Raw genomic sequence first — 26354 nt, 5'->3', positions numbered from 1 at the left:
CGACTTGTGTGATCTAGACGTGAAAAAAAGTAAACAACTTGGGGATTTACGAGTCCAAGGCATTGAACCTGAGCTGTCAATACAGGTTCCTCCGAATATCCCAAGCGTCGTTTGATATTTTGCTAAAAAATAAATAAAACCTATAATTGACTCGTGCGAGTTGGGCGAGAAAAAAAACACACGCCCCCTAATATATGGTTTATAATTATCTGAATAAACTTGAGTTCCACCTGATTTGAACGAACAGAGCTTGAGCTTTGAGAAGTTTTTGAAAAGCTAAAGCTTTTTTAATTATTTATTTATTCATTAAGTCCTAGGTCTGCCAGGGGGGCTCGTCTTCTATGAGGAATTATAATTCTTGGTTTTGTTTAAAAATTCGATATCCTGGGAAAAGTAAACTAAAACCAATATAAACAAAACGAACTTTTAATATTATTCTACTTAAAACTAATTAATAATTTTAACAATATGATAATTATTAATTAATCTTATGCACTTTTTATTTATTCTATAAACAAAAGAGTACATTTTTAACAATTATTTATATAATTAGCATATTAATATCCCTTGTTTTTCGTGTATATAAAAAGCCAATTAATTATTGCTAAGCTTAATCAAAGATTTTAGTGGTGATATTGGAAATAATTCTGCTAATTTGTTTCAAATACCAATATTCAAAAACCAAGCAATACGCTTTTAAACTTTTAAGAAAATCTCAGACTTTAATTGATTCTTATTAAAAAACTTCTTTTTTATTTACAAAATATCAAATCATCAAATACAATCCGGCAATTACAAGTTGAGAGCTGGAAATTAGCGACCATAATGTCCATGTCCGTGATGTCCACCATAGTGTCCATGTCCACCTCCATAGTGTCCATGTCCACCTCCATAATGACCTCCTCGACCGCCGCCATAATATCCTCGTGCTTCACGCAATCCAGCCTCGGCATGGGCATCTCCCTGATCGGCCACGCCCAGCAGATCCTTCAGATTGGCTCCATTATCCTCCAGGGCAAAGGCAAAGGCCAGTCCCAACAGAACAACGACAGACAGCAGGATCAGACGCATTTTGTTGATATAAATTTCGATTTTTGAAGTGGTTTGAGAGCTTTATTCTCGGTTCTTGGCTTAGAACGACTGTGGTTCTTCCAAAAAATCCCGGGCCTTTTATTTGGCCAACGACCGACATTCCAGTTTCTTGTTTACTATTTCGGAATAGACTTGTTTACGCTGCACAATATTTAATGTTTCCCATGAAATTTGAAGGCAATAACAAAAGGAGCGTTTTTTGTTATTTGGTTTTTTTGAATTGGCATTTAAAAAAGCTTCTCGAAGCTTTGTTTTTTGTTTGTTAACTAAACTGCGCTTGAGTTTGGACCTGCGAGCTTACAGAAAACTTGAACACAAAGCTGCCAAAGTCTGTGGGAATCGTTTTATTAAAAATAATGCTGCGGCTTTTTGGGAAGCGACTGTCTAACAGAGGCACTACCACCAGTAGCTGGAACTGCTGCTCCAGGGGTGGTAGGAGACTCTCCAACCTCCACCCCATCCTCCACCGTATCCTCCACCCCATCGCCGGTTCCAACCGCCTCCCCAACCACCGTTGCCTCCCCAACCTCCCCAACCACCCCATCCTCCCCAGAGCCAGCGGCGAGGTCTCGCTCCATCTCCCTCCTGTGGCTGGTCAGCTCCCAAATCGGCCATATCCTCCAGTTGTGTAGCAGGACCCTCATTCTCACCAACAGGTTGGGCATAGGCAGCGCCCAGAACTGCCACAACGACCAAGAAATAGAAGAGCTGCATCTTGGTCCGATGCTTTAACGATTACTGCACTTGAAGTGATAATCCGGTCCGCCTTTTATACCCCATCAGAGTGCAGTTTTCCACCCACTAATTAGAATTTATGTGCAACTTAAGGACGGGGAAAGAACGGCAAAGCCCTGACCCAACAGCTATTCCACATTGCTAACGAATAAAAATAAATTTAATTAACACAATTTACATGGATTCGCTGAGTAACAACATTAAAAACTATAAAAAACGTTGCCTATAAAATACAGAGGAAGAAATGTAGTTGTTAAAATTATAGGAATTAAAATTTGGTTAGATAAGCTAAAAATTAAATATAATCAAAATATTAACATCAATACATTTTGTTTTCTCAAACAATAACAATATACAACATCAATTAATATTTAAACAAGATTGTCTTAAAGAATTAAGAGCTCTATGAGCTATATCAACATTGAACATATTTTTAAACAATTCTTTGATTATTTTTATACAGAAATGGTCTAAGATTTTAAAAGAAAGGCAATATTTATGGCTTCGTTTTTTTATGAGAATTCAAAACAATTTAAATTGATGAATAAGGAATGCGTTTTTCTAATATGTTTAGTGTCCTATTTTCTGATCAAATTAATCTCAATGATTGAAATGTTGAGTTGAATTTGTTTACTTCTCAGTGAAAGGTCAAATGATTGGTACTATTTTTTTAGTGCAAACATCTTCTATGAATAAAATAACTGTGACTTACTACTAATAAAAAGTTATGTGAGACGAGCTCCATTAATACTGACTGATTTATGGCCTAACCGAGCAGGCCGAGTAAACCGCTCAGTGCTTGTGGATTAGCGCCCACGCCGGGTGAACCAGAGGCTGCTCCAGCACCTCCATTTGCCAGCAGGGGACGCAGACTGCTACCTAGGGCCTGGCCCAAAAGTCCTGCTAACTGAGCGGCCTGGGCCTGGGATAGTTGCTGGTTACCAGCTCCTCCAACTCCTGCTCCAGCTCCGGCTCCTACCCCAGAACCCACGCCCAAACCAGACGTCGTGGTTGCATAGGAGGGAGAGCTGGAAATGCTGGCTGTACTTCCGTATCCGGGATAACTGGACACAGAAGCAGCACTATAGCTCGGTCTGTATCCATAGTAAGGCTGTGGTCTCTGGTATCCACCATAGTTGCCAGGATATGGCTGTGGTCTCTGGTAGCCTCCGTAATTGTAGTTATAACTGGGTCTATACGGATTATAGCCATAACCATAGCCAGGATAACCATAGTTATAGCCATAATTGGGATACCCATAACCATAGTTGGGTCTATAGCCATAGCTGGGATAACTGCTGCCATAGTACGAGTCCAAAGGATCCGATTGTGCTCCTGCTCCTCCAGCTGCTGCTGAGGATGAGCCACCTGCTGGTCTGATGGGTGCAGCCACGGGATAATCGAAGAGCGGACCAGCCCCACCGCCCAGCAGGAGAGGCGTCAGGAGGCCCAGAGTCCTGCCCTGCGGTCGATCCTCGCGGGATTTACTCTTCTGGCCAAGGGCCACCGTCGAAAGAAGAAGACTCAGCAGAGCCAAGCGCGCGGGTAGATACATTACGAAAGACTGAAGACTTGGCGAAAAACCCAATATAGTTTTATACCGCAGAGTTCTTGGGTGAATTTCCAAATTAGTTTGTTGCCAAAATTAACAAAACAACCAAGAAGACCTTCGCCGGCGCCAAATTCAAATAAAAATCGCAGACCGAGCGGAACAAAGCCAGAACGTCATCAACTGGTTAGGTCCACGCCGTGCTTTCACGCCCAGTTTGCGAGTCGAGATCGTCGTCGTCTTAACTTGGCCCAAGCTACACCCGACATTGACCTTGCCGAAAGTTGGCCAAATAAGTCAGTCAATCTGCTTCACACCGTTAACTCGATCGCTCACTTCCGCGGGTTTTTTTGGCTTAGTTTTTGGGCTTGTTGTTTCATTCAATAAAAATATATATATACCGCCAATATCTGCTGGGGGCGTTTTTGCAAAGCCTAATATTTGCTTAGTACGAGTATAATAATAGATTGTCAATAGCCAAGTTAATTAGCGGCTGGAGATCTATTCACCCCTGAATAGCTGCATTCCACTCGATCTTCGCATGACCAATTCTGAATCATCTTATACGTATAAGAGATCAGATTCCCCAGTGATTCCCATGTGTTACCATGTTACCTCCCAGACCACCTTAAATTATAATATTTGCACTAATTGAAGATCGTTTCGCCAGACATGGAAATCTTCGGCTTTTAATTTGATTAAAACTGGCTAGACATCTGCCAGTTAGTCAATCCAATTTGGCAAATTTATCAAAGCGTGTCTTTGCGGGGAGATATATACATAAAACTATATGGTAATAAAAGGAAACTATATAAAACAGTAATTAAATAATTACTTAGAATTAATGTTAGTAGATTTTCATTTAAAAATCCTTCCCCACGGTTAAAAAAGTTTTTGTAAAAACTATAAAAGATACATCTTTAGAATCTCATATTTATAAAACCTAGAAAAACATCAGAATTTAAGAAAAATTAATGCTATATAAATACTTTTACAAATACAAACCTGTTACTAAGAAATTTGCCTTTATCATTTATTATTACTGAAGATGTCCGTCAGGTAATGAATAATTAATTAAAAACGAAACTCATGGGGAACCTTACTACTATTTACAATAATAAAAGGGCGTAATAAGATTTTGTAATGTCGAGAAATAATATAAAACCGGTTATACCTATTGCTTTGATATAACATTTCTTTATAATTAATTTTGTTACGTTTATTTCGTTTTATTTGTCCATCTGTCGATCATCATTGGTTTAACGTTTATTCCTTTGAATGACTTGAAAGCCGGGCAATAAACGGGTTTGACTTTCTCACACAATTTTTTATTTTTACTGTAGCTTGTAATTATCGTGCTTCCCCTGAGCTATTAAAACAGACACCAATCTCTTAGACAATAAAGTAAAGTCGATCCCTATCATAGTGTGCAGTTTATTTACTGCGCAAAATTTGTCTTTCATCGGGTCAGTGATCACTAAATAGCGGTTGACCATGGAATTCGATGGGACTCAGAAATGGGATAAGAAAACCCCCATTCTGGGGGCTGGTCTTAAAGGTATAAGGCATGCAGGAATGCACATTAAGAAAAATATCAAGTTATATTTTGCATTTAATATTAAAGCACAAGAGAGGAATCTATAATATTGGTGAATAATTCACAATTAAGTTAGCTGTTAACTTTGAGTAGACATCCTTAATACAAATTGCTGTATAACTTTAAACTAAAATTAAGTAATGGGGTCCATGGCATTAAAGGAATCTAATGGAAAATAAACGCAAAGCTGGCACAACTGATTCTAGGCATAGGCCTGATACCTCATATATGTAGCACTTATATAGATGATATAATTGTCATGGTTAAGACTTACCGGCGACACGTCATTGCTTAATTCCTTCCAGAGTAGAGTTAGTTATAATCTTGGTGACTTAAATTGGGCCTTTCGTTGTGTCATCGAAATGAGCTTCTTCCTGGTTATACATTGGTCAAGTGATATTTTTGGAGTCGAGTCGCACTATCACTATCATTACCACTATCACTGGAGATGTAAACGCTAGGTACCCCACGGACAGACTGAGGCGCGCGCGAAGGTATTGGCTCTATTTATAGTCCCCGAGTTGAGAGAAAAGAGAAAGTGAGAGCGAGAGAGAAAGAGAAATCTCTAGAGAAAGTTAGATGGATGCACTAAAAAAGAGAAAGAGAGCAACAGTGAGAGAGAGAGCGAATAAGGAAAGATGGAATGGAATGGAATAGCACGCCGAAATGATAGAATTGACTCCTTTAATGTTCTTTAAACTTCTGATTAAAGTTATTATACCGGTAAATACCCTAAAAATATCTCAAAATAAAACAAATTTATTTTCCTGTGCCCTTTTTTGCTTTGATTAAATTGTTTTTTACAATAAATCCTAGATACAAATTTCGGGGGTGTTTTTGAGGTATCAATTGACGCGTCTGGGATTTCCGTTGACCTCAGGCTTTTAGTGAAGTCATCATCATGGGATAATTGCCCGGCGGCAGTAACTAATGATGCTTGGTTCTGGCCAGATTTACTCTCACATAGCTGCTAGAACTCAGCCTCTTCAGGAGGGATTTCCCCGTATAGTTTCAATGCTATATAAGGTCGCAGCTTCGATCGTTTTGGAACTAGAAAGTGTTTGACTCTCCAATATGAAGCTATTTGTACTTATTGTCGTCATTTTCGGAGCGATCTTGGCGCTGACGAACGCTCATCCCGTCCAGGAGGATCAACATCAGCTGACGTTGGAGGATGCCGAGGTCCAGCCGGGAACCGATGAAGGAGCCGTCGTGAGGGCAGCTCGGCACTTTGGAGGCGGTTGGGGTCGTCGTGGAGGATGTTGTGGCGGCGGAGGCGGTGGCTATCGTCGTGGCGGTTTCGGCGGAGGTTATCCCGGTGGCTTCGGAGGCGGTGGCTTCGGAGGCGCCAGTGCATCAGCGTCAGCTTCGGCTTCAGCCAGCTCCTGGGGACGTTAATCTCTATAATTTGCCTAATTTCAAATAAAGCCAAAAATAGACAAAAACGACAGAAGCGAAAACAAAATCAGAGTTTAATTCGAGCGCTAATCGAAAGGGGCTTAAGGGTGTAAGGGGCGTGGCAGATCGCTTACGCACTTCACCAGATATAACCAAATATTCGCAAATACTACGCAGGTAATGGGAACCGGTCGCTAAACGCTAATCGATGAGTGCCACCCAAAACTCGAACGAAATTCTATTTTTTCCCACAATTGAGAAATCTTCCACTAAAAAATAGCCCATCTGGACCATAAATATGTGGTTGGTTTGTGGTTAATTATTGTGGTTAGTGGTGTTTATTTATTGTGGTTTTCTCCTAAGGCAAGTTATGAAATTGGTTGCGAAATATATTCCCTACTACCTAAAGGAATCGCTATTTCAGGAATAATGTAACCTGTTTTCGACCAACAAACCCACTAATTAATAAATCAATACAAATTCAAGCTAATTCCAGCAATTTCCAGACATATGAGCTTGGATTTTGGTACAGGGGTTTTGTGTATTTGTTTTCCCGAACTCCCTGATAAGACCAGTATTTCGGTACGGAAAATTACCTGCCCAGGTTCCTGGCACACCATTTCACCAGTTTGTGAGATGCTTCTCCAGGGTTTAATGTGACCCCACGACGATCTTATGATTCACAATCTCTAATTAGCAGGGACAAATATTTTCCACTCTCGATTGTGGGATTCGAGATTCATTTCCGTAGTAGCAGGAACGTTGTCAACATGATTCATGTTAATTCTAAGTTTTCGCATTTACACTTAATTAGCAACTTCCCCCACAATGCAATTTCAAGATTTGCTTAATATTGGCAACATGAAAACACTATCTCGTGGTGCTTCCTTTATTTACATAATTTTTGATATTTGGGCAGTTGAACTTAATTAAATTAATGGTCTAAAAATATCCCCAACCCCAAAATCATTACTCAAAGTGTTCAATCACGTAGTAGACTTAACTTGGCTGGCTCTGTGGTCTACGGATCTTGTGGTTTTTTAAACACAAATTATATAAGTAAAGGGAGAAGCATACAACTAAGAATTATTTATTATATAAAACCCCATATTTGTATATAGATAAATCTTTACATAGACCTTTATATTTTCTTAAATCTTACTAAATATACTGATTCTATTCTTAGTTTCTTTTGTATTTCAGTCCCATCTTAATACGTCACAAATATGATACTAAAAAATCCTAATTGATGACCAATTCGGTGATGTATTTCTTACCTTGCTTCGTTCAAGAAGCCAACTCTGGATTGAAAGTGAATCATCAGTATTTTGACGGCAGTGCCTACCGCAACAAAAAACAAGAGTAACAAAAGCCGACAAACGCTAAACCGCAATAATCAAACCAAGAAATGCCTCCCCCAAAAAGGTGTTAAAAATGTTCAACCCCCAGTTGACGTCACACATGGAGGAGCAGTAAGACTGGACTCGAATGCTAAAAAAACTGGCCAAAAAGGCTGGACCGACCGCATTGACGGAAATGTTGTGCGGCGTCGATCCCTGCTAATTGGACCAAAAGATGCGCGGCAAATTAAATTAGTGTCACTGGAATCTTGGGTGACGGAGCGACGCGGTCTGTCATAACAATTAGCGAGGATTGGGGAATATTCGCGACTATAAAAGCGAACGTCGGATGCCAGTTTAAGCACAGAATCGCAAGGAACTCAGCCAGCAGTGGACACACTAAACCAGCAAAACAATTCACATTCAAATTAAACTCAACAAACTCACAAATATCAGGATTAACATGAAGTTCTCCATCTCCTTCGCCGTGATCTTCTTAATCTTCAGCATGAGCCTGCTCGAGGCCGCACCCATAAACGATCCAGGATTCGTTTCGGCCACAGATATTACGGGAGAGCCAGTGCGTCAAAAGCGTGCCAGTGCGGATTACTACCAGGGCGACTACTTCATCTGCTACCCAAAGAGCGAAGTGTACGGCAAGTCCAGGAATGGGCTTAACTACAACCGTCGTTCCTACGACTCGGAGGCCTACGGGCCGCACTATCTGGCCGATGACTCCTTCGAGGCTCGCAAGGATCGCGCCGATGCAAGACGCGCCGCCTACACTGACAGCTATGGCAAATAAGTGCCAGTTTATTGGAGGCAATATTGCAAAAAACAGTTAGGAAAACGCACAGGGGTAGCCTAAGAAGTTGTACAAGCTATACTATTAATATTTATTGAACTTATATGTAATAAAATATAATGAAAAACTAAAAAGATTTTGTTTTTATTCAAAAAAGCCTTTTAAAATCTATCAGATCACTAAAACAAAGACTTAAAAACACGTAACAATTAATTTTGATTTGATAATTCGATTTTTTTGTGGTAGGTGAAAAATGAAACAAAATAAATTTTATTTTTTTAAACTAATGTACCGATAGATTTTGTAAAAGTTGTATGTTATACGTAAATAGTTATGAATGTTGATATTAATCACATAAAAAAGATTTAAATATAAATAGAAGTATTTTAAAATTGTTATTTTTAACGGTCATAAAGCTCCCTCTGTCGGCGAAATATGTATTGAGGCCCAATTAGACGTTATTGTCGCGGCCACACCTTGGTCACACTAATTGAAACTGCGCGAATGAACAACATGAATAGCGTGAGTTTTTTAAATGTAATATTTAATACAAATATAACTACATTAAAAACATTATAGGATCTCCGAACGAAGATTGAAGCCTGCGCCCGCACGGCGGAGGACTTTACGCGGCTATACTACGCCTCCTTGGACAACCGCCGGCACGTAAGTTGTTTGGCAACCAAAAGCCGGAGACTTTATCTGCAACAGCATACGAAATAACACCAATACCTTCAATTTCCAGCAAATGGGTCGTCTCTACATTAACAACGCCATATTCAGCTGGAACGGCAACGGGGCCACCGGGCGTGAGATGATCGAACGCTACTTCGTTGAACTGCCGTCATCCACACACCAAATGACGAATCTGGACGCTCAACCCATTATGGATGAATGTGTGGGCACGCAGCTGACCTATGTGATCCTGGCCAGCGGTACCGTCAAGTACGGCGACCAGCCAATGCGCAACTATCAGCAGTCGTTCATCGTAACAGCCGACGCTGACAAGTGGAAGATCGTCTCTGATTGTTACCGCCTGCAAGATGTGATGGTCTAGTTGCCAAATATTGTGGACCATTGTTGGAGTCAAAAAAGGCTGTTGTACTACCGAATATATTTAATTACATGGCTAAGTAACCTAAGTAACCAATTAACTTCTTATTTGTCCGCCTCTGTTTTGGGTTTCTTAGTCACCGGCTCATCTGCGGGGAGTTTCTCGGAGAAGATGGCCTTTGGCTGGGTTTGCTTGTAGGCAGGTGCTATCCAGTAGGGATTCTCCGCTGCGTCCTTTGCGTATTTGAGGATGGCTTCTCTGGGATCCTGATCGTCGTCCACTCGTTTGCTCAGGCCAAGATTCCGGATGACATATGAGGAAAGAGTACCGCCGGAGCTTGCCACTCGGCCGCCCTGACCGCTGGTGATGGGCAGATCCGGCCTCTTCGACTTGACGGGATCCATGCGCGCCTTCTCCATCTTCTTGCGCGAGGAGCGTGACTTCTCCTGCCTGAACAGCGGCAGAGCGTGTGGCGTGATGATCTGGGACACGCCCACCATCTCCATCGGCTGTCGCTTGCGGTGGCTCTTTACCACGCATAACTTGGCGCCGCGGATGCTGCGATGTTCGTCGTAGTAGCACTTAATAGTTCCATTGCCGCAGCTCACAAAGAGCTGGTTGAGCTTGGGGTGCCACAGTGTCTTGACCACATGTGAGTTGGACACGGGAATGCGTTGCACTTCCTCGTAGTTCCTGGTGCTGTAAAAATACAGATTCGCCTCGGTCTGATCCTTGGGCAGTGATTCGCCGGTCACCAGCAGTCGGTCGTCCGGACTAAAGCAACAGTCGGTAGTGTCGTAGCGCGAAAACAGATTCGTCCAGGTGTGCAGTGGCTGTTTGAACTGTCGCAGATCCCACAGCTTCATGGTCTCGTCGTTGCTCCTGGTGGCTAGCTGTTGTCCCATGTACGAGAACACTATGGAGGTAATCTCGGAGCCCTTCTGATGCGCTCCCCTGACACAGTGCGTTGTGTTGACGAACATTTTGCGCGTGTCCCAGGTCTGAATGGATCCATCCACACATCCAGCTGCAATTAATGTGGCATCCCGATTGAAGTTGCACGACGCGGCGTTTGTTCGCAGGCCGCCCTGAGCTCTGGTCTTGATAACCTGGACCTGCTCCTTGGCCTTCAGGCCCTGCCAGATGCGCAGGGTTCCGTCCAAAGCTGCGGTGAGGAACTGCTCTCGGTTGAAGGGATGCCAGCAGCCCGAAGTTAATTGAGCCACGTGCCCCTTTGTGCGCGACATATCTGATATGTACTGATCGCCCTTGCAGCATTCCAGCTTCTCAAAGCCATCGCGATCCAGCACCTTTGCCTGGGCGTTTCCTGAGATAACTAGGATCATGTCGCCGGTCACGGAGTATTGCAGAGAGCGGATTGGATGATTCTCGCAGGGCTGGAGCTGTCGAAAGCTGCGCATGCCGGAGTCCATGCCGGCAAAGTCCCAGAAGCACATATCGTAGTCTATGGAGCCGGAAACCAAACGGGCACCGGAGGGATCTCCAGCCAGGGCCAGGACAGCCCGGGATCCGTGCTGCATCTGCACCTCGTGGGTGTAGGGTATGCGCTTGGCCAGGCTCTGCTCATCATCGGAATCGTCATCATCCGAATCATCATCGGAATCCTCTTTGCTCGCATCGTCCTTGGTGGATTTGTTCTTTTCCTCTGCGGGAACCGGTGGCAGAGGTCCGATAACGTCTTCTTCTTCCTCTTCTGTCTTTTCGTCCGCTTTCTGGGTGGGATCCTCCTTGTTTCTGTCCAATCCAGGCCGCGTAATCCTGGCCTTTTCTATTTGCTCGTTAATGTCGAACACTTTGGCTGCCTTTCGTCCAAATCCGCTAATGCCCATCACCTCCTTCAGGTGCTGGCTCTCCAGATCCTCGGCCACATCCTCGATTTGTCGAATCATCTGTTGTTTGTCCATCTTCTTGAATCCACCGCCTCCACTGCTGCTGCCGGCTTGAGAGGATTCCTCCCGCTCATTTTCCCCTGGGTTTTCATTAGCCTTGGGTTCAGAGGGCGCCTTGTTGACATTCAGTTGGATTTTCCCGAAGGAAATCTTACCACGCTGCATGTCTAGGAGAATCTACTTTTTAAGTTAAAATAATTTGCTCATTTATTTTATTTACACTGCCGATTAGTGATGGAAATTCCTGTCAAAACAGTAGTGTTTCGATAGTTTATTTTAATTCCATATGAATATTTAGCAGATATTTTTAATAAAAAGATTTTCATTCCAAGAAGTAGAACTCGTATTTTTAAACTATTATGCTTTAAATTGTTTATTACCTTGTAAAACCAACAAGTTCTCGTGATTTTAGCTTATCGATGTATCGATATATGCCATGACAACGGTCCATCCCTACGGCAGCGTCGTCTAACCTAGAATCGGGCGCGCTTTGTTGTTTTTTGTTGTCGGCATTTTTCGCATGCCAATTCCTCTCGAATTTTTACATTATTTCGCAAGGCGGTGTAATTATTGTTACATTTATTAAGTTTTTACTGCATTAAACAGTGACGATGACCGACTCCCTGGAGTACAACGACATAAGCGCCGAGGTGCGCGGTGTCATGGTAAGTGTCCGAATTTGCAATTGTCACACATTTCGTCTGACGCCGGTTTTCCATCCCATTTTCGCGCGCGCCAGTCTTCCGGACGTCTGAAGCTGACCGATCAGCACATCATCTTCAAGAACACAAAGACCGGCAAGGTGGAGCAGATCGCATCGGACGACATAGATCTGATCAACTCGCAAAAGTTCGTCGGCACCTGGGGGCTAAGGGTGTTCACCAAGAGTGGCGCGCTGCACCGCTTTACCGGATTCCGGGATAGCGAGCACGAGAAGCTTGGTAAATTCATCAAGGATGCGTACAAGCAGGGCATGGTCGAGAAGGAGATGTGCGTCAAGGGCTGGAACTGGGGCACCGCTCGCTTCATGGGCTCCGTCCTCAGCTTCGACAAAGAAAACAAGACCATTTTTGAGGTGCCGCTGTCCCATGTTTCGCAGTGCGTCACGGGCAAGAATGAAGTCACTCTGGAGTTTCATCAAAATGACGATGCGCCTGTGGGTCTGCTAGAGATGCGATTCCACATACCTGCCGTAGAGTCGGCGGAGGAGGACCCAGTGGACAAGTTCCATCAAAATGTGATGAGCAAGGCCTCTGTCATCTCGGCCTCTGGCGAGTCCATCGCCATATTCAGGGAGATCCAGATCCTCACGCCTCGAGGTCGCTACGACATCAAAATCTTCTCCACCTTCTTCCAGCTGCACGGCAAGACGTTCGATTACAAGATTCCCATGGACTCGGTGCTGCGCCTCTTTATGCTGCCGCACAAGGACAGTCGTCAGATGTTTTTCGTCCTCTCCTTGGATCCTCCCATCAAACAGGGACAAACGCGTTACCATTACCTGGTGCTTCTTTTCGCCCCTGACGAAGAGACCACCATTGAGCTGCCCTTCTCGGAGGCTGAGCTGCGCGAAAAGTACGAGGGCAAACTGGAGAAGGAGCTATCTGGACCGGTTTACGAAGTAATGGGCAAGGTGATGAAAGTGCTCATTGGACGTAAGATCACCGGTCCGGGTAACTTCATTGGACACTCTGGCACGGCAGCGGTGGGCTGCTCCTTCAAGGCCGCGGCTGGCTATCTGTATCCCCTGGAGCGTGGCTTTATCTACATTCATAAGCCACCGCTGCACATCCGATTCGAGGAGATCAGCTCAGTGAACTTTGCCCGCAGCGGTGGCTCTACCCGCTCTTTCGACTTTGAGGTAACGCTCAAGAACGGAACCGTCCACATTTTCTCATCCATCGAGAAGGAGGAGTACGCCAAGCTCTTTGACTTCATCACGCAGAAAAAGTTGCATGTGAGTAACATGGGCAAGGACAAAAGCGGCTACAAGGATGTGGACTTTGGGGATTCGGATAACGAGAACGAACCGGATGCCTATCTGGCTCGCCTCAAGGCAGAGGCCAGGGAAAAAGAAGAGGACGACGATGATGGCGACGATTCCGATGAGGAGTCCACGGACGAGGACTTCAAGCCAAACGAAAACGAGTCCGATGTTGCCGAAGAGTACGACAGCAATGTGGAGAGTGATTCGGATGATGATAGCGATGCCAGCGGTGGCGGTGGCGACGGCGACAGCGATGGTGCCAAAAAGAAGAAGGAAAAGAAGTCCGAAAGGAAGGAGAAGAAAGAAAAGAAACACAAAGAGAAGGAGCGAACGGTAAGAATGAATGTTTCGGTATCTGCAACGTACTAATAATTTTTTCTTTAGAAAAAGGCCACCAAGAAGAAAGACACCGGCAAGCCGAAGCGTGCCACCACCGCATTCATGCTGTGGCTGAACGATACTCGCGAGAGTATCAAGAGGGACAATCCAGGCATTAAGGTCACCGAAATAGCCAAAAAGGGCGGTGAGATGTGGAAGGAGCTGAAGGACAAGTCCAAGTGGGAGGAGGCAGCAAACAAGGACAAGCAGCGCTACCAGGATGAGATGCGTAACTATAAACCAGGAGCTGGTGGCGGTAGCGACAACGAGAAAGGCGGAAAGGCAACTAAGAAGCGCAAAACGGATTCATCTCCAACCAAAAAGGCAAATACCTCCGGCGGTAACTTTAAGAGCAAGGAGTACATATCTGATGACGACTCCACCAGCTCCGACGAGAAGGACAAAGAACCCGCCAAGAAGAAGGGCAAGTCTGCGGATGCCGACAATTCGAAAAACAGTTCCAAGAAGAGCGAAAGTGAAGCGGAGGAGAGTGAGCAGCCCAGCGACGAGGATGAGGATGATGATGAAGATGAGGGCAGTGATTAGACCCCCACCAATCACAATACAACATAATTCCATAAACAAACCACACACCATACCTTTGCCCAATTGTAGTTTACGCTTAGGGTTAGTTAAGTGCTGCCTGTTGGATACAGACCAACACGATTTTGTCTAATTAAAACTCCACAACAAATCGAAAGTTGTAGCAATTATTCCGATTTGATAAGTGCCCCTAATGATGGATGTTTATCGGTTATTTTTTCGGTTGAACTGCGCTCGTTACGCCCACAATGATGGCATTTTTTCAGTCATTAAACGCTTTTCCGAGTCTGCAGTTATGGCCATGTTAAGGGATCTCTTGCTTTGGATTGGCCTCGGATACATTACGCAGGCAAGTGCCCGACAGAACTTTATTGTCCACAGTTGGATGGTTATATCCAAAACAATGCTTGCCATCAGGTTCAAGGAATATCCAAGTTCACAAACATCGAGTGCCTTAACATGGACGAGAGTTTCACCAACATTTCCCTGTGCCGATTGTATGCCGTCAAGAGGGATGTGGTGGAAATGAGTCTAAAAGCCCATATTCTGCACTGGCCAAAGCGTCCGATATCGGTGAGTTGGGGATTAAAATTTACCATATGTTTTCTACTCTATTTGGTTCATTGGTTGCTGTGAATATTTTGTGGGACTTCTGTTTGGTTGAACGCGTTTGTAATGATGCCACAAATACGAAAATTTTTAATGGTTTCAGCAATAAATAATATTTGCTATACTTTTTAAACTCTCCAAGTTCAATTAGAATATTCTAGCCAGTAAAATGATTATTCATTTTTATTTACGACTTTAAAAAAGAATCCAAAAACCTCTGAACACATTTTGAATTTAAGTATTGCTTAAGTAGTACTACTTGAACGTAGTTAACGAACCCTCTGTTGGTAAAACACATAAACTCACAAACGGATGAGTTACTGTTGGGAAATCACAGGTCGATTGCGACTGGCAAGTTGACGTTGTTGACGGACGTCCTGGCCATCGGGCTCAATTCTTGACGAGGCCAGCAGATCCTCAACACCGTCGTAGAGCTTCTCCTTCGGCGTTATCAGGTTAATTTGCGATGAAAACATACAGCTGGACTCTGTCTTGGACACCTTGGACATCTTTCCTTTGCGTGAAACTTGGCGACGAACGGTTGCAGAGGATGGTTCCGGTGAAATGATGTTGGTGGCCAGGTCGAAGGAGCGATTCGAGTGGAGAGCGGGCTGCATTTCTTCAGAGTTATCGGTGATTTGAGTGAAACTTGTATGGGGACTGGACCGAGTGCACACATTGATCCTTGAGGTTTGAACTGAAGTTGAACTCTCATCGGAACCCTGGTCATTTCCTCCTGCAGTCGCGTCTGTCAAGATATCCAGTTTATTGGGCATCCGGAGACCCATTTTCGTTTTAGACCACCAGTGCATAAGTGGCTTCATGAAGGTTCGACCATTGACACACATCAGGGATAGAGTTCTGAGGGAGTCGTTCAGGATTTTGTACTTGCCCCGGTTAAGAAATTGATCAATCTGCTCTTGGCGGTGGACCAGCAACGGATGAAGGATCGAATCAAACATCCAGACATTGGCAGATGGAGCGGTCAATACAATCCACACCATAAAGATCAGCTTGATGGGCATATAGACCGCCATCCATGACAGCAACGCGTCCGCCAGCAACTCAAAGGTGACCAGGAAGGCGTAAACAATCCAGTACTTGGCCCAGGCCAGGAATTCATCGTCCCCGTTGTTCAGGGTCTTGTAGGTGTGATATGCCGGTCCCAGGGTGCCGTATATAAAGAACACCAATCGAGACGCACAGCTAAAGAAGCACATATTGATGGTGATCGCCTAAATTCCAAAATGTAATTATGGAAAAAAAAATCACACAGCTCGAAAGTGAATTGAATTTAAACGAAAACAGTGTAATAAACTTTGTCAGTCAACGGAAGTAAGGTCTGTACTGCAGCTATTTGACATAAACTGTGAAAATGAGTGTGTTGTTTGTTTTGAGTTGAAAAACCAGGCCTACTTTTAGGTTTTAGAACTTTGTTTTATTGAGATAACATATCCCTTTTTCTTAATTTACATTTATTTTTCCCAGATGCGTATGCAATTGATGAAGAAAGCTAGTGGTTACAAGCCTTTTCTATATAATGTCTATCAATCGGATGTGTGTGAATATTTGGAGAAGAGGAATCATCCTTTTGTTAATATCATTCTCAACAGCTTCGGCAATCGAACCAATGTAAACAAGTGCCCAATTCCAGTAAGTTCAGTTGATTAATTAAATCCCTTATAGTAATAATTATTCTATTTATTAGCCTGAAATTATATTGGAACACTTCCGTTTTCCCGTAAAAGTCTTGGATCTAATGCCTTTGCCCTCTGGGGACTACGGATTATTCACTACCTTCAGTTTCGATCGCAAGGAACGGGCACAGGTTAAGGTGTACTTTGGGCTAACAGAATATCGCTAATAAAGCCACAAAAAAATGAGTGAGAAATATAGTATTTGTAATAAACATCGTTGGCAGTGCAATAAACCAATTATTAAATTCGCCATAAATTTATTAACTGGCTGTAAAATACCTTTCCCGATTTGATTATCCCTTTGTAATCGTAATAAAATGATTTCAATTAAAATTAATAATGAGTGCTCTTTACGGGAGTTTAATACTCGTACTATATAGATGGTTCCGACACGTGGGAATTGATTTGAATGAAAGCTCGTGCTCTGGCCGAAGGTTAAGATCATTGGCTTCCGATTCAGATCGATTTTCGGCTGAAATTTCTTTCACACACAGACCCAGTGCCGAAGCTATGACCCTGCCCACAGAGCTGAACGCTCATGACATTTCGAATAGGCATTTAAAAAGCCATCAGCATTATTCAGACGTAAGAAAAGGTTCCCATACCATTCACAGATATGTAGATTTCGGCAATTGAAATCGAAACTCAACTCCGACTCCAAATCAATTGTAATTGTGTCTAATAAATGAAATGTTGACGGAAATAACACGGAATATAATAGAGCCTTAGAGAAGGAGAGAGGGATCGAAGGGGGAACATTACGTGTGCGCGTAAGGCGATTGTAAAAGGCAAAAATCACAGTTACCAACAGCTTGCATGCATAATTAATTTGTGGGTCAATTGCAAAAACTTGAACTTCAATTCAAGTGGCTTTGGATCTGGCTCTGGGCTGTGCCACGTCCGACAGCTTGGGGCGGTGTCATCTTCTGGCACATCTCTCCTAGGAAGTAATTTTTTGTGAGATATTCGGATTTGCATAAATGCCGCCAATTAATTTTGTTATGCAAATTAATGACAAACAATTAGCCATGCGAGACAAAGCCGATTTATTAATTGCACATTATTATTATTGTTATTTTTTTTGTTTTCCACAAAATATGTAAATGTAAATATTTATTTCGCACTCCGTTCATGTCAATGCTGTCCGATGGCAATGCGCGCTTTATCGCTGATTAACCCAAATTTAAATGAAGCCTCGAAGCATTCGCTCTGAGAAGTGAGAAGAGTCCAGCCAAAGGCTAAGGACCTTTGGTCAGGAGCTAATGACACCGCGATGGGGGTGCAGTCAGCTGATGAAAGTGGTTTGAACCGATAGTGAGTAATGCCAAAGGAATCTTTACAAAAAGAAATCTAAGAATAGTTTCATAAAAATAAGATGAACTGAGGAGTAAAATATAATAATATTTCTATTGTACATATTTAATTCATTACTCTTCCTATAACACGTATTTTATATCGACTCTTTACACACAATTATTTAAAAACAATATATAATTGAGTCATAAATCTTTTATTCTCTGATTTACACTTGATTCTTCTTTTTAACACTTAACATTTAACGCTCTTTATTAATTTGCTTAATCCAATTGAATACAGGAAATTAATAAAGTAATAAATAAAGGTTTCCCCAAAATGATATATCCCCTTTATGGTTCTAGAATTCGCTTCGACCCCCATTGTGATTTTAAGGCCCCAAAATAAACTGAATCGGATTCGCAAACCATCATCGACACACGAAATTGAAACAAATTGCTTTACGGCGGGGTGACGAATGCGTCATTTACATTGCGATTGTTATTGAGAATCTGTTGAATTTGTCGAATCTTGATCAAGATTAATAGTGTGCTAATTGCATTAAGATTGTGCCAGCAGCATTCGCATTCGCATTCCCCCAAAAGCCGCAGCACACACGCGTCCGTTCCGGCGCAGCAAGTTCGTTGCTTCAGTCTTTTGTTTTGCATTCTGTTCTCCGCTTGCCATTCGCAATTAATCAGCTGCAGACCCTTGGAACCGGAGACCGGGAATCGCTGTAAGTGTTCTGCTTTTATCGACACACAATTTTGTTCACCAATTTGTAATTACAATGTGGGCCATTGGCCAACAAATTGCTACTGATCGAACCGATCATCGATTTCTGGCGTCGGTCCATGAATTAATTAACACACTGGCAATGAACTTTCCCAATTGAAGATTAATGGAAGGTCGCGCCAGATTGGCAGCTGCTTCTGTAAACTCCCCGAAAATGAATCACAGCGCCAAGATTTCGGATAATCCGATCAGATCAGATTCCGCATTTAATCAAGGCAACAAAACAATAGTTCAGTCAGTCACTTAACGAATCGGATTGCTCATCCTCCGAGTAATGAACTTGGTAACGTGAGTTGAGGTAGTTGATCTTGTACATAGCTTGGCGGTCTGACGGTAGCTGGGCATGGTTATAGTTCTGCCTGGGCAAGGATTCCCGGTTAGAAGTGTCGCCTCCGGAAATGTTGGCCATAAGAATGCTCAGTTCCCGCTTCAACAGCTCAGCATTGACCTGTGGTTCACCTTTATTGTACTCGTAACTATCCTCTTGATCGGATGACCAAAAGCTGTGTAGTTGCTGACCAAGCGACATAAACCCCTGGTTAGCCAAATTCAGCTCCAGATTCCGCAGCACTGGCTTATCGATAAACTCGTATATGATCCTGGAGCTGTCCGGATAACCCAGCCAAAGAATCACGGCCATTACTAGCTTGAGCAGTGTGTAAGGCAGTGATCCGTCAAAGAGGATATCTGTGAGGTAGCCCAGTCCCTGGAGGAGCGTAAATATGACCCAGTACTTAAGCCAGAGGATGGTAAGGTCTTGCCGACGATTTACAACAGCTTTGAATGTATGCCAGCCAGGAAGCAGAAGGCCATAATAAATATATATCACTTTCAGCAGCATTCTTAAAGGTTGTCATTAATGAATTTAAAATATAAAATTTGAAATAAGTTTGGAATTTGAATGATTTGGACAGGCTATACTGGTCTGTCATTAACTATAAAAGATCATAAGCGATAATGTCCCGTCCAGATTTCAATGGGTTCCCACTGAAAATGGTTTATAATGATTGTGCTCACATTCCGCTTAAACGAAAATCGAAAAACAATCAAATAATTCCTTGTCACTTCCTAGAGCCCGCTTAGAGAGCAATCAAAAAAATCTGTGGCCAGGCACTTGGCTTGGAACCAGGCTAAGTGCCTGGGGGCTTTGCCTGCGGCTTTCGCAAGACCAGGAGCTGCCGGGCCATATGTAAGCGCCTGTCTTTAAGCCAACTTTATGCATATTTATAGATTTGTTTGGCCGACTAACAAACCAAAATAAACCAGAAGTGAGGAGAAAGAAGAGGGGGCTGAGGAGATAGATAGATAGAGAGAGAGAGACCCAGTTTATGGGCCAGATTGAATTAGTGGCACTGGCGGTGCCTTTATGGCCAAAACGGTGCCGCTGGTCCATTGGGCATTCGATATACGGTAGTCGGGTAGACCTGACATAATGGAAATAATAATATAATCGATTCAACTGCAATTTTGCTCAACTTGTTCGGCCTGTCTGCCCCTTAAACCCATAAGCATTTCTTAAGTTTTACTGCTTAAATCGGGACTCGCTGAAGCGTTTCATATTCATATTTTTTTAACCCCCCGTGTGATCGTGATCTCTTTTAAATTTTAAACTCGATTAGTGTGCTTGGTTAGCGGGAGTCTTACATCATTTAAATAATAAACCAAATGTTTGGTTTGACAATTTCGTAAATATTTCTCGTTGGCGGATTTTTAGGGTTTCCAAACTAGCTTCCAAAGGCAGCGCCAAACTAGCGTGAAATGTTGAAAATTATGCAAATTTTTTATAGCTTTTCTTTGTTTATTTTTGTAGAAATTTTAAGGGGGGAAAGAGCAGTCAGCCACACACATAAATATCGAACTCAGCTGGGATGGACTTTTAAATGGGGTTTGTTTCGTTTACTTTTATGTTTTTTGTTGTGTTTTTTATGTATCATTTGTGTTCGTTGACGCCTCGTTAAGTCTTGCCATATGCCTGAGTGGGATCGGGGACTAACAAGCTGGACACGATGATCTGTTAACCTCTTTATCGCCGATACATCCCATTCCTCAGCTCAGCTGCGGTTGCCCAACTCTCCATCTTTCTCCACCTCTTCTTATTTTGGGGCTTTGGACTTACGGCTTGTTATCGATGCGGGCAGATTGACATTGACCCTTTGACTTGACGTGGATAAATGGCATGGTTATGGGTATGGGTTTATGGGGAGAACCCCTTGGGATTTGATTAAGCGACAAAATCGTGGGGATTACATTTCCACCCATGACCTTCTGTCTTTGTAATCTTTTATTGAGTAGCCTAACAAGCCCTTCTTCTCATACTTCAATATTAATATTTTCTGTACATTTCAGACCCTGTATCCCCATATTTATTGTTCGAGTTGTTCGAACGACTCATCAACGTCTTGCCAGACAAAAAACAAATTTCTCGTTTTGGGGTTCAACAATTCTCAGCAGAGAACAATTGGCTAAAAGTCAAAAGGAAAATGTGTCAAATGATATTTTATGCATTCGAAATAAACTTAAAGTCAAATGCAATGCACTGCAACCTGGGCAGGCGGTGAGAAAGGCAAGTCTTGGTCAATAAACACGACAAATTTAAGGTAATGTAAACAAATGCAAGGTAATTAACACGAAATCCGCATAAAAGTAATGAGTTCAATTGCCAAAAACGAAACCTGTTCGCCGTTCGACGATCCACCGAGGAGGTGGAGTCGGTTTAAGCTTAAGGTGGAATTCACAGCTCATTAATAGATGGATATCTCAAACTCTCGAGTTAAATGTCGCCTGAAATGTCGCACTTTGAGATGCACACAGATAGGGGATCTGGATCTGCACGGCTGCCAGCGCCAATGCAAATGAGCTAAGTTTGTGGGAGGATGGCTGTCGAGAGATCTCCATCTCCGTCTCCATCTCGTGCGCCTCCGTTGAGTCACCAGTGAACGGTTCAATGCCTTTTCACCCACAAAATCATTTGATTATCCTGATGCCACAGCTGCTGCCGGGCTTACGTGGGGGCGCTCAGCTCAGGTTGTCAAGTTCTCAGGTTCAGTGTGCCTGCGTTTTACTCGGAACTCGACTCATTGAGAGATCTTCACATCGATCTCGCGACGTGTGACAATTACCTTTTTAAATGGCCCACTTTGAATGGCATTATATTTTAAATGCCCCATATACTTATATATGTGAACATTCACGTGGGAGTCAAATGAGTTTTTATCAATGCGAACATAAATAATTTTACAGGGGAAGCCTGTCATTGAACTTGGCCTGTTTAACACCTTTGAAAGAATGCTTTTTGTTCGCTTTAACACGATTGTTACTCGGGGAAGTGGCTTTAATGAACTTTTTGGATTGGATTGCTGAAAAGCATTTTCAGATTAAACCTTCAAAGTAATATGGGTTATATAAATGGGATTTATGTATATTGCTATTACTTATTCTTTATCTCTATGGGAGTACTTGCGACTTTGTTTATTGAATGCACTTTATGAATCATCCTGAGGGAATCCTTATTCAAAGTCCGGTAAAAAGGATTAGAATTACCCATGCTGGTAGATATTGTAAGAATCATTAACTTTTGACATTTTAGGAAATTACAAAAATCTGTGAGAAATTTCTGGAGAAACCTTCTCCTTAGCTAATGATCTTTTCAGATTGATCTATCAGTATGTTAACCGTTAAGACGTACATCACGATTGTTTATGAAATAATTTGTTCTGTCTCCAGTTTCCTGTACTGAGTGTCAGGGATGTCAATGCCCAAATGACACCTTCTTAATTAATTTTACATTTGATTCGCCAATTAAGCAATGTCAAATGTTTTGGCTCAACACCGAGGGAAGATTGCCCCGCCGAGATTAATCGAAGTGAATTTTTACAACATTAATCAGGCGGCGTATATTGGACTTGACTCAAAATGTCATTCAACGCAGTGGGAGAGAGAGATAGACTGAGACTCACTCAACTCAAAAAGCTGGCTCAAAACTCGAAGCTCAAACTATGGAACGAGAAAATGCAAGTGTTTTATGTTTTCGCTTTCGTTGGGCGAGCTTTCAAGGCTTTTGGCTTGGCTTTGGGCCCGCAGATTATTGCGTCTAGTAATTTGGCCCAAAGCTCTCCGAAGACCGCTCTCCGGCGTTGATCCCAAGCTAGCAGCTAGTGCCGTCCCGCTTCCACCGTCAGCTTTGGGTCGGCTTTGGACTCCGTCGAGCGGGCCAAGCGAGCGTTAACTTCAGTGTGCGCCGACCTGTTTCCGTAGACGGCCACAAAAAAGAAAAAACAGTCAAAGACATAGCCACCGATCGTGTGATCTTTACGATTTCGATTTCAATTTCGATACCGAACCGCCGATCGATCGAGCGAAAAGGAGCCCAGAGTCCCGTTGAAACTCCTCAATCAGATCGTAAAATTCTATCCTCAGTGCAGTGACAAGATCGTCGTGACGTCAACCGGAGTGCAATTCCCCAGTCGCAGCAGCAACAAAAAACAATGCTCAATTTGCAATCTCTCTCTGTCTTTACCCCGTTTTCGTAATCGCATCGTGCAAAAATACAACAAAAAATAAAAGTATTATAATAAAAAGGGGGGAAAAAATTATTTAAAAAAAGTGAATCTGCCCGTTTTCAGAGTTTACTTCACTGCCATCCCGCTCGCACTTGGTATTCCGTATCATTCGTACCGCCGACGTCTGAGTCGGCGTCGCAGTCGCCGCGCTCGTTATTGTTTATGTTTTTTGTGTTCTGAGCCGCCGCTGCATCCCCCTGCATTCCCCCAAACCTGCCCCAGAGAGCGGGGAAGTAATAATAAAAGCAATGCGATCGAAATTGAGTGAAAAATACAATTTCGTTTACAAAAAAAAGTAAATACATATATATGCAAAAAAAGAAAAGAAAAGAAGAAATACAACAAAAAGATCAAGTAAAAAGAATAATTTAAGCAAATAAGTAGAAAAAAAATTCACTGTCAAGCAAATTTCACGCCGTATTTAATCTTTGCTCACTGACCGCCTCCAGCTTAATCGCTGCTCGTCTTTCTTTCCGTTCCGTTCGTGTTCGTGTGTGTTCCGTGCTCCGGCTCCGGATATAGCAGCGATCCGATCTGATCAGATTCGATTCGTATTCGATATACTCGAGTCTTCCACCTTTAACACCCGGGCTGTGTGTTCTGAAGATCGCCGCGCGTTTGGCCTACGATCTTAGCCATCGAATGCTATCGTTGCCGTTCATCGATTCAGAACAGCACTCGGAACACTCGTAGAAATTCAAATTAAACAAAATACAAAAATCCCTATCCTTAAACTCAAATCACTTCGGCAACTCGATAATGAAAGTGTTGTGTGCCTGCCTATGAAAGTGCTGCTGAAAACTTGAAAATCACATAGAAATCAGTTTGATTCTTAAGCGAAACAAAAACAGACTTAGGTGAGTTTAAGGGTGTTATTTTGAATAGAAATTAAAGCTAAGGAGATTCTTAAAATTCAAAGTAAATTTAAATAATAATCAAAAATCCATTGAAATCTGTGCCACCAAACATACTTACCCAAGAGATTCAATTAAAAAAGCACTTTTCCAATATTTAAAGTTAATAAATGTTGGTTAAGGTTATAGTTATTTAGCCAGAAAAGAGTTTTTTTCCGTTGGCGAAATAAATAAAATAAATTAAATATTGCTCCTTCCATTTCCATTGCTCCATTGCTCCTCATTTTCTTATGATATTTCGTAAAAATCTCAAGATTTTTAAAAACTTCCCAGACATATTTCTAAGAAATCCAAAAAAGATGTAAACTTTCTATTGCTTAACCTTTTCTAATCGTTTCTTAATACAAATTTTAATAAAATGACTCAAATCTGTCACATTTTTCTGTCTTTAAGACCTCCAAAAAGAAACCATAGTTTTCTTTAATCTCTATGATTTTTAATTATTACCTCACCTAACATAAACCTAAATAAAAAGTTGTTGAGTTGGCTTTTACTAATTTGCAGACAAGTTTTTGTGATTTTTTGTTCATAATTATTACTTCATATGTTAGTTTGGTTTTGAACTTGCTAATTGGGGAGTCGAGTGAATAAAATGTAAGAGACACACAAACACAAGAGGAAATAAAAGTTATAGAAAAGTAAATCCAAAAAAGAGTTTATGTTTGGGATCAAAATAAATCTTTTTAAGGGTGTTTCCTGGGCGGAGGAGAAAAACACAAAACAAGATTTCTAGAGCAGGATCTTGATGCTTGAATGGAAGGGGATATTATATGGGGATATATACATGAACTCAAACTGTAGTCGAGACTTTTGTCTGGCTTTTAGTTGAGCCCACAAAATGGGCTTGTTTCCCAGTTAAAGTTGAGTGGAGCGGGTTTTGTTTTATATTTTTGTTTCGTTGAAACAACTTTTCGTGCCAACTTGTTGCTATTGTTGTTGTTGTTTATTTTTACGAGGATTTTGTTGTTGCTGCTTTGCAGGCTTATTATCGCATTATTGTTGTTGTTGTTGTTGTACGAGTTTGGCTTCAGACCAATGCGATTTTGTAATATTGCTACAGTTATTATTGCTCGCCACGCTTTGCTCTCCTCACTGTATATTTTATGTAGTTTTATTTAATGTTTGTTGTTGTTTCTGTTACTGCAATTATTGCACTTTTCGATTTCAACAACAAAAGAGAAAGAGAGGGCCACAGAGAGAGAGAGAGAGAGAGAGAGAGAGAAAGAGAGACAGAGCTTTGAGCTTTCCGATCAGCCTTTGTTCGCCTTTGAATCAACCATTATCCCATATCATCCGCATCGATTTGCGACTTTCTATGCCATTGATATTCTATGGAAATCATGTAACAACAGCCCTTCTGAGTGGCTTTTGTCTGATCTATCCAATAAATAATAAATAACCTTTTTATTGGAAGCGTTACCGATACCGGTGGCCATCATTCATCAGATTTGGATTTGGTTTTCGCTTTCAATCTTCATAGCATTTAGTTTGTTTTTTACCCTCCTTGCTTTGGGGGTTTTCATTGACATCCATCGACGAAGAAGACGAAACTCGAGTAACCTGTTTGTTTTTTAATTTTTTACGTTTGTTGTTTCAGTCGCCACTCAATTGACTTAGTCGCTGGCTGCTATTTTGAGTTTTGTTTAGCATTCATGGAATAGTTTGTCTGGGTAGTCAATGTACTCAAGTTTACTTGTTTGTTTATATAACGAAGTGTTTGCCTGTGAATTATAGTTGTTTTTATTCGATTAAGATGTCATTAAAGGGGATAACAGGGATTTTTAAAATAATGTTTATATAATGCTTTATTTATCATTTAAATATTTTTATATTGAACTTACTCATGAACTTGTTTATTTAACAAACTTTTAATTAGTTTTTTCCGTTTCAATAGACCATCATTTTGTTAATAATAATCCTTTGCCATAAAAAATGTAAATATTTACTTTGGCATTACCAATAGCAATAAGCTTACGAAAATAATGAAGGCAAAGACCAATAAAAATAAAGTTATAGAAACCATCGCACAAATCGAAGCAAAGTTGAAGTCAAACATTTTAGCCGACGTCTTCTTCAATTTCAATTACAATTTCACTTTC

At 41.9% G+C, this 26354-nt stretch overlaps 12 protein-coding genes across 40 annotated transcripts in view; 6 read left to right on the top strand and 6 right to left on the bottom strand.

The window, feature by feature from the left end:
- Nucleotides 1-730: 730 nt before the first annotated feature.
- On the bottom strand, nt 731-1269 carry LOC110178768 (uncharacterized). Its single transcript, XM_020946011.2, has one exon. The coding sequence runs from the start codon at nt 1069-1071 to the stop codon at nt 814-816; it is 258 nt and encodes an 85-aa protein (XP_020801670.2). The 5' UTR covers nt 1072-1269; the 3' UTR covers nt 731-813.
- A 152-nt stretch (nt 1270-1421) lies between these two features.
- LOC110178760 (uncharacterized) lies at nt 1422-1806 on the bottom strand. The gene has a single exon (XM_020945999.2). It carries the CDS (start codon nt 1804-1806, stop codon nt 1489-1491), a length of 318 nt encoding a protein of 105 aa, XP_020801658.2. The 3' UTR covers nt 1422-1488.
- Nucleotides 1807-2532: 726 nt separating this feature from the next.
- On the bottom strand, nt 2533-3735 carry LOC110181773 (uncharacterized). Its single transcript, XM_086828710.1, has one exon. The coding sequence runs from the start codon at nt 3380-3382 to the stop codon at nt 2594-2596; it is 789 nt and encodes a 262-aa protein (XP_086684836.1). The 5' UTR covers nt 3383-3735; the 3' UTR covers nt 2533-2593.
- Nucleotides 3736-5927: 2192 nt separating this feature from the next.
- Listericin (listericin) lies at nt 5928-6438 on the top strand. The gene has a single exon (XM_020947793.2). It carries the CDS (start codon nt 6048-6050, stop codon nt 6369-6371), a length of 324 nt encoding a protein of 107 aa, XP_020803452.1. The 5' UTR covers nt 5928-6047; the 3' UTR covers nt 6372-6438.
- Nucleotides 6439-7656: 1218 nt separating this feature from the next.
- Nucleotides 7657-8650, top strand: LOC110180338 (uncharacterized). The gene has a single exon (XM_020948003.2). It carries the CDS (start codon nt 8175-8177, stop codon nt 8514-8516), a length of 342 nt encoding a protein of 113 aa, XP_020803662.2. The 5' UTR covers nt 7657-8174; the 3' UTR covers nt 8517-8650.
- Nucleotides 8651-8911: 261 nt separating this feature from the next.
- Nxt1 (NTF2-related export protein 1) lies at nt 8912-9662 on the top strand. The gene is made up of 3 exons (XM_020948676.2): nt 8912-9038; nt 9096-9182; nt 9262-9662. Exons 1-3 carry the CDS (start codon nt 9021-9023, stop codon nt 9571-9573), a joined length of 417 nt encoding a protein of 138 aa, XP_020804335.1. The 5' UTR covers nt 8912-9020; the 3' UTR covers nt 9574-9662.
- Nucleotides 9614-11830, bottom strand: LOC110180954 (gastrulation defective protein 1 homolog). The gene has a single exon (XM_020948632.2). It carries the CDS (start codon nt 11643-11645, stop codon nt 9675-9677), a length of 1971 nt encoding a protein of 656 aa, XP_020804291.1. The 5' UTR covers nt 11646-11830; the 3' UTR covers nt 9614-9674.
- Ssrp (structure specific recognition protein) lies at nt 11738-14545 on the top strand. Its single transcript, XM_020948623.2, has 3 exons — nt 11738-12145; nt 12220-13800; nt 13852-14545. The coding sequence occupies exons 1-3, from the start codon at nt 12092-12094 to the stop codon at nt 14389-14391; spliced, it is 2175 nt and encodes a 724-aa protein (XP_020804282.1). The 5' UTR covers nt 11738-12091; the 3' UTR covers nt 14392-14545.
- A 108-nt stretch (nt 14546-14653) lies between these two features.
- LOC110180986 (uncharacterized) lies at nt 14654-17031 on the top strand. The gene is made up of 4 exons (XM_020948664.2): nt 14654-14737; nt 14806-14961; nt 16486-16650; nt 16706-17031. Exons 1-4 carry the CDS (start codon nt 14684-14686, stop codon nt 16859-16861), a joined length of 531 nt encoding a protein of 176 aa, XP_020804323.2. The 5' UTR covers nt 14654-14683; the 3' UTR covers nt 16862-17031.
- On the bottom strand, nt 15163-16410 carry LOC110180964 (uncharacterized). The gene has a single exon (XM_020948643.2). It carries the CDS (start codon nt 16215-16217, stop codon nt 15315-15317), a length of 903 nt encoding a protein of 300 aa, XP_020804302.2. The 5' UTR covers nt 16218-16410; the 3' UTR covers nt 15163-15314.
- Nucleotides 17032-18955: 1924 nt separating the features above from the next.
- LOC110180975 (uncharacterized) lies at nt 18956-19728 on the bottom strand. The gene has a single exon (XM_020948654.2). The coding sequence runs from the start codon at nt 19621-19623 to the stop codon at nt 19018-19020; it is 606 nt and encodes a 201-aa protein (XP_020804313.2). The 5' UTR covers nt 19624-19728; the 3' UTR covers nt 18956-19017.
- A 3283-nt stretch (nt 19729-23011) lies between these two features.
- sona (sol narae metalloprotease) overlaps nt 23012-26354 on the top strand; it is a 50767-nt gene continuing 47424 nt past the window's right edge. For all 29 annotated transcript variants that reach the window (XM_020948600.2, XM_086828704.1, XM_020948579.2 and 26 more), the window contains exon 1: nt 23012-24198. The gene's annotated coding sequence lies outside the window, so the exon portion shown is untranslated. The remainder of the gene's footprint in view (nt 24199-26354) is intronic.

Source organism: Drosophila serrata, unplaced genomic scaffold (genome assembly GCF_035046125.1).
Source record: "Drosophila serrata isolate PLE 108 unplaced genomic scaffold, ASM3504612v1 contig_184, whole genome shotgun sequence".
NCBI lineage: Eukaryota > Metazoa > Arthropoda > Insecta > Diptera > Drosophilidae > Drosophila > Drosophila serrata.
The sequence above is the reverse complement of the archived record's forward strand: the minus strand, read 5'-3'. Positions and strand labels throughout refer to the sequence as shown.

Coding starts and splice junctions, on each gene's coding strand:
- LOC110181773 (XM_086828710.1), bottom strand. CDS start 3,382: ATGTATCTACCCGCGCGCTTGGCTCTGCTGAGTCTTCTTCTTTCGACG.
- LOC110180954 (XM_020948632.2), bottom strand. CDS start 11,645: ATGCAGCGTGGTAAGATTTCCTTCGGGAAAATCCAACTGAATGTCAAC.
- LOC110178768 (XM_020946011.2), bottom strand. CDS start 1,071: ATGCGTCTGATCCTGCTGTCTGTCGTTGTTCTGTTGGGACTGGCCTTT.
- Listericin (XM_020947793.2), top strand. CDS start 6,048: ATGAAGCTATTTGTACTTATTGTCGTCATTTTCGGAGCGATCTTGGCG.
- Ssrp (XM_020948623.2), top strand. CDS start 12,092: ATGACCGACTCCCTGGAGTACAACGACATAAGCGCCGAGGTGCGCGGT. Junction 12,146..12,219: donor CCGAGGTGCGCGGTGTCATG/GTAAGTGTCCGA, acceptor CGCGCGCGCCAG/TCTTCCGGACGTCTGAAGCT. Junction 13,801..13,851: donor ACAAAGAGAAGGAGCGAACG/GTAAGAATGAAT, acceptor TTTTTTCTTTAG/AAAAAGGCCACCAAGAAGAA.
- LOC110180338 (XM_020948003.2), top strand. CDS start 8,175: ATGAAGTTCTCCATCTCCTTCGCCGTGATCTTCTTAATCTTCAGCATG.
- LOC110180986 (XM_020948664.2), top strand. CDS start 14,684: ATGGCCATGTTAAGGGATCTCTTGCTTTGGATTGGCCTCGGATACATT. Junction 14,738..14,805: donor GCCTCGGATACATTACGCAG/GCAAGTGCCCGA, acceptor GCTTGCCATCAG/GTTCAAGGAATATCCAAGTT. Junction 14,962..16,485: donor GGCCAAAGCGTCCGATATCG/GTGAGTTGGGGA, acceptor TATTTTTCCCAG/ATGCGTATGCAATTGATGAA.
- LOC110178760 (XM_020945999.2), bottom strand. CDS start 1,806: ATGCAGCTCTTCTATTTCTTGGTCGTTGTGGCAGTTCTGGGCGCTGCC.
- LOC110180975 (XM_020948654.2), bottom strand. CDS start 19,623: ATGCTGCTGAAAGTGATATATATTTATTATGGCCTTCTGCTTCCTGGC.
- Nxt1 (XM_020948676.2), top strand. Junction 9,183..9,261: donor CCTTGGACAACCGCCGGCAC/GTAAGTTGTTTG, acceptor TTCAATTTCCAG/CAAATGGGTCGTCTCTACAT.
- LOC110180964 (XM_020948643.2), bottom strand. CDS start 16,217: ATGTGCTTCTTTAGCTGTGCGTCTCGATTGGTGTTCTTTATATACGGC.